The following is a 10,207-nucleotide window of genomic DNA, read 5'->3' as shown; positions in this document are numbered from 1 at the left end:
TGAGTGAAAGGGTTATTAATCCATTAGTTTTTTCTCACTTGGTGTTCTGCAATGCACTTCTTGCTAGGGTCCCTAATATTTAACAATTTAACAATTCTAAATACACACTTAAGAAATTACAATACATGCAGAATTCAGCAGCTAAGGTAGGATCCTGACTGGAGTCTGGACGAAAGAGCACATCACCCCAATTTTGAGGTGTTTGCACTGACTTCCATTCAGGTTCCGTGTTGATGTTAAAATGAAGTGAGTGAAGTGAAGTGACATTCAGCCAAGTATGGTGACCCATACTCAGAATTTGTGCTCTGCATTTAACCCATCCGAAGTGCACACACACACACACCCAGAGCAGTGGGCAGCCATTTATGCTGCGGCGCCCGCACACTCCTTTCAGAACATGTTGCATAACTCCTTGTTCAAGCTCTATTGCAATGCCATATATATATATATATATATATATATATATATATATATATATATAAAATTATAATTATAAACGATGCAAAGAAATCCAAATGAGTTAAAGTGTTGCTTAAATGTCCAAATGTGACCCTGGATAACAAAACCAGTCATAAGGGACAATTTTTCGAAATTGAGATTTATACATCGTCTGAACTCTGAATAAATAAGCTTTCCACTGATGTATGATTTGTTAAGACAGGACAATATTTGGCCGAGAGACGACTATTTAAAAATCTGGAATCTGAGGGGGCACAAAAATCTAAATACTGAGAAAATCACCTTTAGAGTTGTCCAGATGTAATTCTTAGCATAGCATATTACTAATCAAAAATTTATTTTTAAAATATTTACAGTAGGAGATTTACAAAATATATTCATGGAACATGATATTTATTTAATATCCTAATGATTTTTGACATAAAGAAAAAATCTATCATTTTGACCCATGAAATGTATTTTTGTCTATTGCTACAAATATAGTCCAGCAACTTAAGACTGGTTTTGTACTCCAGGGACACAAATGTATTTATCAACAATTGTATATGCAAATATATATCAAGCTTTTAGCCAATCACATGATACCAATGAGTTCTTATAGCTCCGCGACTGGAATTATCTGTACCAGAACTAAAAGACTGCAGTGATCGACACTTGGATGTCCATCAAGAAGTGTGAGGTATTATTGTATCATTTTTATTGTACCAGTAACAATTGTTTAAAAAATTTAAACTAAATTTAACTGACCTTTAAGAATGTAAAGCCATAACAAATATTGAAAAATCATGAAAGTAATGTTTATATTTTATCTGTAAAAATAATGTAATATTTGTAAAATAAATAAATAAACCTGTATAAATGCAGTTTTGTGCTGTTTTATCTGTGCTACCCTTAGACAATGAAGAGGATGGGAGTTCCTGGGAAAATTCTCTGCATCCTAATGCTGTTGTGAGTATGAAAATCACTAAATTAATGCATTTTATTTTTATTTGCCAAAATGATTGGGGTTATAGACCTTTAGAAAGGACTCAATGTGGACTTTAATATAAAGCAATTTTTATTTAATTAAATTTCTGTGGTCTCCTAAGTAAAAAAAAAGTTATATATTTAAAAGTATACTTAAAATCTTTTAACATATTTACTCACATATTACTCTAGACTTTAGGTAAACGTAATTTGGAGAACTGTGCACAATGCACAATACTTAATATTAAACTTAAAATGTGTTTTAATGTCACTACTGATGAGTATTATTTGATCATTGAATAATATCAGTCTTTAAATGCTTTAAGATATTTAAAGTGTATATGTAGCATACTTGCAATAGTTTCACTTTAGTACAATTAAACATACTTTAAAATATCTTTATATCTTAAGTACAAAATGAGTTTTTTCCAATTTAGCAGACTATAAGAATACCAGTTTAGTATACCAAAAGTCAGTGAATTTACATTTACATTTGTTTACTTACATTATTATTATTTATTTATTTTTTTTGTAAAAGGGATTGCACTGGTTACTATTGTTTTACAATAGTCTATGAATTAATTTGGGACAGACTAAGCAACTCATTAGATTATGATAAAAATGCTCATAAATTAGCATGATGGAGCTGATCAACTAACATTACAAATCTGTTTAAAAGACAAAATACATGAATTTACACATATCTGAGAATCTGAAAATCATATATATTACAATCCATTTAACAATTTTCTTAATACATCTCCATCTAAATAAATCTTAATCTCCGACAACAGGTCTGTATGTGATTAACTGAACTGAAGAATCGTTGACCTGACATTTTGATTCTGTTCCACAGACTGCACAAGAGTAGTCAGCAACAAGTGTTTAATGATGCAAATACACTCCATCTCCCTAACAATTATGACATTGGCTGGATGAAAACTCTGAATGATAACAAGTTAATTTCCGACATCACTATTCCTGGTACCCATGACAGCTTGGCCCTTCATGGAGGACCAGCAGCAGAATGTCAGGCATGGTCGCTACAGGACCAGCTAAATGCCGGCATACGCTACTTTGACTTGAGAGTGTCTGGAGATGAACTGAAAGTTATGCATGGACCGATTTCCCAACATACAACATTCTCTGAAGCTTTCAACACAATAAACAACTTTTTATCTATATACCAAACAGAGACAGTGTTGGTCAGACTTAAGCATAGCAGCAAATTTCCAGATCATGTTATATCCGACCTTGAATATAATTCTAATAGTTGGGTTAGGAATGTCATACCAAGAATTGGAGAAGTAAGAGGAAAGGTTGTTTTCATTCAAAAAAATAGCTTTCATCTGGGTATCTCTCTACATGAAACTGATAAACATGGTGACTATAAAGTAGGAAATGTGGGAAAAAAGAAAGATAAAATTATTGCCCATCTGAATGAGGCTTTGGATACATGTAGGAATGGTAATGTTGTTTTGAACTATTCAAGCGGCACAGGCTTTCCTCTTTTAAGGGTAGACAACTCCCCAAAACATTTGGCGAAAGAAATCAACCCTTGGCTATATAATAATCTCAAAGGCGCTTATGAAGAAAAAAAAAAGTTTTGTTTTGGGGTTATAGCCATGGACTTTCCAGGCTTTGATTTGATACAAATGGTCATAAATTTTAATAAACAGTAAGGCATATAAGTCTGTCATTTTTACAGTACAATTTGTTAATTAAGCATTCACTTTAGTTGGACAGAAGTGTCTATTTTCTGTTTTATTAATGACAAAGCATCACTGCCTTCTTGTCTATATTGAAATATTATGGAGCCCCGCACATGGCATGGCATTCAGGGAAAAAACCGAGGGAACAATTTAGCAAATAGATGGAACAAAACAGTAAACGTGTGCACGTTTCAGTACATCCAGGGAACGAATTAGTAAACTGTGCGCACAATTTATTATTTTTTTTTTCTTGAAAGTCCTGTGCGGGGCTCCGTAATATATCTTCTGTTTATCAAGCTTATTCTTTTAACTTTTGAACCATGTAGATGACAGCAGCTGAGTTGAATAAACCTGAAATTAGCATGATCTGCTCATAAGTGATTTTCTGAGTCATGCGAGTTTTTCTCAATTGATTTGACACATATCTCCAAACTGAGGTCACTGTTCCATAAATAGTTAATGCAGTAATCTAAACACTTTTTTAACTATCCTAAACAGACTGCAAGATTTCATATATCAAACAAATTACCAATCATGTGAATAATTTCCCCAAAACACTGTGCACAAAATTCTTAAATGTTTTCATGATCAATAAAACCAATACCTTAAAATATAAGCATTTGAAAAATTGTAGCTCTGTTCATATGTGTTATACAAGTCACAAACATTTCTGTACGATTTGTCCAAACACAACATACAAAGCTCATATCATCAAATGCACATAGTATATTTTCAGGAAACACAGTTTATCTAATTGTTTACACATGTGTCACAATTGCTTTTAACTATAAAGCGGAAAGCATACAAAGAGCAAGATATAATGTGCAAAAAAGAGGGGATAGGTAAAAAGAAAGAGGTGTAAGCCTAAAAGTGGTGGACTGGGTGGAAAAAGGGGTGCAATGAGAGAGAAGAAGAGTTGAACAGGTAGAAAGATGTCAGAAAAAGAGAAGAGGATAAGGAGAGAGAGAAGAGATGAGCTTGTCAAGTATATATGTATTCAACAATTTCACACCTTTCTTTTTCCAGAACAGGAAGCATGCAAGAGCAGCAAGAATGTAATGCAGATAAAATACAATTAAGATTAAATTCTCTTTCAATTGTAAATGATAGCCAGGATCAATAATTCAGCATAAGTCATGTACTGTACAACAGCAAACACACGCACATATGTATATGTTGTATATAGTACAGCACAGTCTAGTTATTGAGAGTGTTTCAATAAGCATGAAATCTCACTCATGTATTTGTGCATCTATAGCTGAATGTTTTATAAACAATAGATAACACTATTGTTTAATTAATGATTAATTAATTAACCAATGAACTTATTTAATGTTAATTTATATATATATATATATATATATATATATATATATATATATATATATATATATATATATATATATATATATATATATATATATATATATTGTAAATGCATTTGTGATTGCAGTGCTTCATTTCGGTTAAGTTAAGTTTGCATTAAGATAGCTGTGTTAATTGTTTTGACAGCAAATACATCACTTTGGAGAAATTATCAATAGAGAAAAACTGTAAGCAGTTATGTTTGCATTGCTTCCAGGTAGCTATTTTGGGCATTCAAGACCAAGTCCTGAATCCTAAAATCTCAAAACAGCTGGTCACACTTGCAGAGGTGGGTAGTAACGAGTTACATTTACTTCGTTACATTTACTTGAGTAATTTTTCGGGGTAACTAATACTTTTCGGAGTATATTTAAAGATGGGTACTTTATACTCTTACTTGAGTATATTTTCTGAGAAAATTCTGTACTTTTACTTCGTTACTGTGGGCGACGCTCCTCTCGTTACTTTATCTTAATGCAATAAATGTTATAAATGCTTCAGTTTATTCCAAACGCGCCGTCTACTTTTCTCTGGACAATGAGCGATGCCCATTCGCGAATGATTCATTCTTTTGAGTCAACTCTGTTCAAAGGCTTGATCAAATCAATTGGCAAACGAGTGAATTGGTTCATGAATCAGTTTGAATGAGTCGTTCAGTTCCCTGCCGCGTGCCCTTAGCTCTGAAGCGGTTCACTCAGAGTTGTAACGTTTAAGAATATCAGCAGCGTTGAAAACGGGGCTATGGAACTGCACTGAATTGAAAGCAAATCTGCAAAGGCTATTATTTGCTTGCGATGGAGATCCTTATTAGATGAACGCGTGTGCTGTCTACTTTTTAACAGGTAATAACTTGGGCTACATTCGTTTACAGTACACGATACCACTGTGACATTAGCTTGTTGTACGTGTGTGGCTTATAACAGAGGGGAGTCAAGTTGAATGCAGCTTCCAAAACACACAAAAATTGCCGATTAAGATTTTATTAATTTTAATACAATCACACCGGTGCGAGTACGTTCAGCGAGTCGTATCATCAGCTGCTAAATTCAGATCTGTGATCGCTTGCTGGCGCTGAACCAGAGACAGACGCGTTTTTACAGCAGTGCGCATCATAACCAATCACACACGGTTCTGTTGAGCTTTTGAATGCAATGGCCAATCAGAGGTGTTCCGATGAGTCATCGCTAAAATGCCGGTGCTTCCTTCACTCGCTGACTGACTGAATACCTCTTTCTGGCGAATTCTCTCGTCAGAAACAACAGAAAAGTGCAGATGTGTGTACGAATCTATAATTAAGATATTGATTTCACAGTGTTAACAGTTTCAGTGATTTTAATGGGAGTTTCTGAGAGTGATTGAAATCTACACTGTCAGTGAAAATGATCTTTAATAATGTAAATGTTATTTGCTCTCTTTCTGAACAATGAAAGATTAGTAGCAATATTTATATCACATTAACTTTCAATGTTAAATTCACATTTAATATAAAGTCAGTCATATTAAAAATATGTTATGGCATGACACCTATATTTGTTACTTAAGTAAACAGACAGGGTTTTATAATAAATTACATAAATTGGAGTAAAGGCTGATGAAATATATACATTTATACACACACACACATACATTTTATCTATATATCTAAATAAAAATAGGCTCCGTATATATGACCCAAAGTAACTAACTACTTGAGTAGATTTTTTATCGGATACTCTTTTACTCTTACTCAAGTAACTATTCAAGACTAGTACTTTTACTTTTACTTGAGTAAATATTTTGAGAATTACTTTTACTTTTACTTGAGTAAAGTTTTTGGGTACTCTACCCACCTCTGCACACTTGTGATCTAGCTCGTGATCTAGAAGGTGATCTAACAGTGGTCTGGTTAGATCTAGTAAATGCTCATTCCACACAGCGTCATCCTGCTCAGGCTTGAGTATTACCACATACTGGCTATTCAAAGAATGATCACTAGCTATCTACGGGGAACAAACTGATGTTTACATCAGCTCAGTGGACAACCAACTGGCTGGATTTCCAGAAGGGAATCCCAGTGGGATTTTATGAGTAACCTAACTATAACAACTGTGACGCATGTTCAAGTGAGATGGATATCGGCATCCCTGGACAACATAGACACTTGTGCAAGGTTTTTATTTAAGTCAGGAAGTCCAGAAGGCTTGTGATCAGGAAGAGCAGAGTCACAAATAAGTTTGACAACCCTGTATTCCCTAGAAAGTGGTTCAATGCATCACTGAAAGATGGTACCAATGAAGCAAGTCGAAGAATGGTTGAAGAAGATCGACAGGTCTGGACTCCTCGGCAAATTCAAATCACCAGCAGGCTCATTTGACTCCTCACACTCTATGAGTTCCCCTCATCAGTTGTAGAAGGAATCAGGAGAAAATCCACAAGCACCTGCAGAGGAGGTTGGGAGTTCCCCTAAGCTTCGGTGGATCTCTATATCTGATTAGGACAGCTGCAGCTCCCTCTGTTATCTGTTGTGGAGGAATTCAATGTAGTACTAAAAACTGGAGTACTAAAAACTTGTTACTAAAACTTAATTTGAGCCTGAGAGTTAACCCATTTATTTAGTCAGTCTAGCTATTTTACTATCTATCTATCTATCTATCTATCTATCTATCTATCTATCTATCTATCTATCTATCTATCTATCTATCTATCTATCTATCTATCTATCTATCTATCTGTCTCTCTGTCTGCCTAATATTACTATCATTGGGTTTATTTATTTATTTGCTTGTTTATGTTATTTGAATGGATTAATTTGAATGTGTGTATTTTCAATGTTAAAAATTCACAATTTTAATTTGTAGGCCTAATAATGTGAAATCTGGTAGTTTGCGTTTATAGTTTAAAGGGGATATTTACCCAAAAATGAAAATGTTGTAATCCTTTACTCACCCTCATGTTGTACCAAACCTGTATGAACTTCTGTCTTATGTCATTAAAAGAAGATATTTTGGAGAATCCTGGTAATCAAACAGTTGATTGTCCCCATGGACTTCCACAATATTTCTTTCTTTATGGAAGTCAACGGAGACCAACAGCTGTTTGGTTCTTCAGATTTAATGTTACTGTTAAAAACTTCTGCATAATCATTATTATGATCATCATTATCATCATTATTATAATTATTATTTACTATTACAGTTACCAGCGTTTCTGGCCTCTAATTGTAGCATTTTACTTCTTAAAGTCTGGAGAGTGAAACTAGGCAAGTAAAGGAGAGTGAGGGGGAAATGATGCTAGTCAATGTAAGGAAATTAGTGACATTGTGATTAATGGAACAGTAGATGTAAATCCAAAGACAGAAAAGAGTTGATAGTTATCTGGATATAACAGGACTGACATGCGGAATAGTGAGAGATGATCTCAAACCACAGTCTAGTCAGGAAACGATATTAAAATTATTTTGCTTACGTAAACGAAAACATTTCACAACATCGACTTCATTGGTTTTAGCTTCGTGTGGCTATTTGCACGATTTCACCACCAGGTGGTGTTAAGATGCTTTTTTAAAATGAACAAATTCACAAACATCAAAAATAATTTTACAGCCATGACTGAAGTTTTATGCAAATCATTTGACTTTAAACGTTATCAAAAGTAAGAAGAAATTCCTCCATTAGCTCTCAAAACTCTAAATATTGAAATTGAAAAGCCATTTCACACATATACGATCTAATTATCTAAATAATGTGGTCACAGTTTTCTGTGGTGTTAGCATGTATATAGCTAATCATTCTGGCTTGAATTTAACTGCCTTTGTTACCACTTTTGACACTGACAAGATTAATATGCCAAAATAAATAAATAAATACATTTTGATTGTAAAATCACAGCAGCTTATAGCATCATGAAAAAACTAACATTTGCTGAAATGACTGCCTTACTGTCCTTCTTATTATTACAAGGATTATTAAAGACAAAAAAATGTATATTGATCTGTGTTGAAATTATGTTTGTGACACGATACAAGAGGAATGAAACTGTAAACTCTTCCTCCTGCACTCATTAGTTACTGTTACAGGGAGCTCAGTTGTCTTGATCAGGAACAAGTTGCTGTTTTTAGATTTTATATACCGCAGGTATGTCTGCGGTCGAGCTTCAGTGGGATTACAGTAATGCTGAATCACTGGCTGCCACTTTTGTTCCTTGCAGGAGATTCAGTAATTAAAAGCAGCTGAAACCATCAGCAGGAGTCAGAGCTTCAAATTATAGTATTATCATATTAATCCAAAGGCATTTATCCCCACTGTGACATTGTTTCTGTGTTTAATTCATTCACAGCTGTCTGATACTTTGACATCTATGTGATGATGTAATGATTTACACTGTGTGTGCTCTGAGATCTTATTTATACAGTCCAGATGGATCTTAAGTTGTTGAAGTTTTGCATCAAGAAACAAATAGTGTTCCTCTATTTTTTTTATAGGCCATTTTCTTTTAGTCAATCAGAATCAGATTCTGGCATCAGATATCAATTATAAACACAGAATAACAATGTACTGTGAGCTTTGAAGGTAAGAGCATGTTCAGTAGTATAAAAATAAGTAAATATGTATTTACATAGTTAACATACTATATATCCTGGTATGTTTTTTTTAAAAACAGCACAATGGTGTACATGAAACATAATGAATTTGAGGAAAATATCTGAATGTTTTGATTCCCAGCACACTTTTTATATTGTTGTGGCATGAGAAACCTATAAATGTTCAGTCTGGAACAAAATTAGAGTGTGTAAATAATGCCAGGATTTTCATTAATGGTGAACTATCACTTTAAAAGTGTGTGCTTGGTAGTTTGTGACAATGGGTTTACTGACAGTAAATTGACATAACTGCCATGTCTGTTTGCTTATTGTCATGCATATGTTACCTTTTGAGTTAATTAATTTCCAGATCTTCTGAACAAGAGCCATGGGTTCCTCTTAAAAAAACAAGTGTACTCTTTATGTAGACATTTATTCTTTTTGTATTCAGCTTGTTAGACCAGGAAGAACCTCAGGATACTGAAGATTGTCCACATCTAATCAGGTTGGGTGAGCTTATGAGCGTTAGAGAAAACATAAATTGTATGAACATTATGAATTCTTTACTTTTGAATGTTCTCTGAATCATTCTAAACAAGTAACTATCAACATAAAAAAATTAGACCAACTTATCATTTTTCAGGAAAAAAAAAGTTTCATGAACGATGTATAACATAACATTTTTGTGCTAACGTTTTGAAAATGTTATTAAAGACCATGAAAATTATGTTAAAATTACTGTTCATAACTTTGAAAGAAACTGTTTTCCTCCCCAAGAAAGAGACCCAACATGTAGAGAAGGTAAGAGAATTATATTGGAAGTATTTCCATTCCATTCAGTTCTAAAAAAGGACAGGTAAAATAGTTAATTGTGTGTGGGTTATGTATTTTTATGCCTAAAGTATCACAATGTTAGCTGCTAATGTGAAACTGAATTCAATTGTGTCAAGTAAAGAGTTTTATGGAGATGTATCCTCAAATACAATGTTTCAGATTTGTCGGTGATGGGATTTAATGACTTGTTTCTGGAAAGCAATTATAAGTAGCAAATCATGGTTTGTTGGAGTGTTTTAGTTGCACTTTCCCAACTGTCAGTTGGTTCGCTGTAAAGGAAATGGATTAAATTTATTGATTTTGAAAAGTGTCT

At 33.6% G+C, this 10,207-nt stretch overlaps 1 protein-coding gene across 1 annotated transcript; it reads left to right on the top strand.

Annotated features, from left to right (window-relative positions):
* Positions 1 to 1,098: 1,098 nt before the first annotated feature.
* LOC113059667 (1-phosphatidylinositol phosphodiesterase-like) lies at positions 1,099 to 3,344 on the top strand. The gene is made up of 3 exons (XM_026228212.1): positions 1,099 to 1,138; positions 1,355 to 1,407; positions 2,282 to 3,344. Exons 1-3 carry the CDS (start codon positions 1,118 to 1,120, stop codon positions 3,105 to 3,107), a joined length of 900 nt encoding a protein of 299 aa, XP_026083997.1. The 5' UTR covers positions 1,099 to 1,117; the 3' UTR covers positions 3,108 to 3,344.
* Positions 3,345 to 10,207: the final 6,863 nt, after the last annotated feature.

This window comes from Carassius auratus, chromosome 41 (genome assembly GCF_003368295.1).
Source record: "Carassius auratus strain Wakin chromosome 41, ASM336829v1, whole genome shotgun sequence".
Classification (NCBI taxonomy): Eukaryota; Metazoa; Chordata; class Actinopteri; order Cypriniformes; family Cyprinidae; genus Carassius; species Carassius auratus.
Note: the sequence above shows the minus strand (reverse complement) of the source record. Positions and strands in the feature narration are given on the sequence as shown.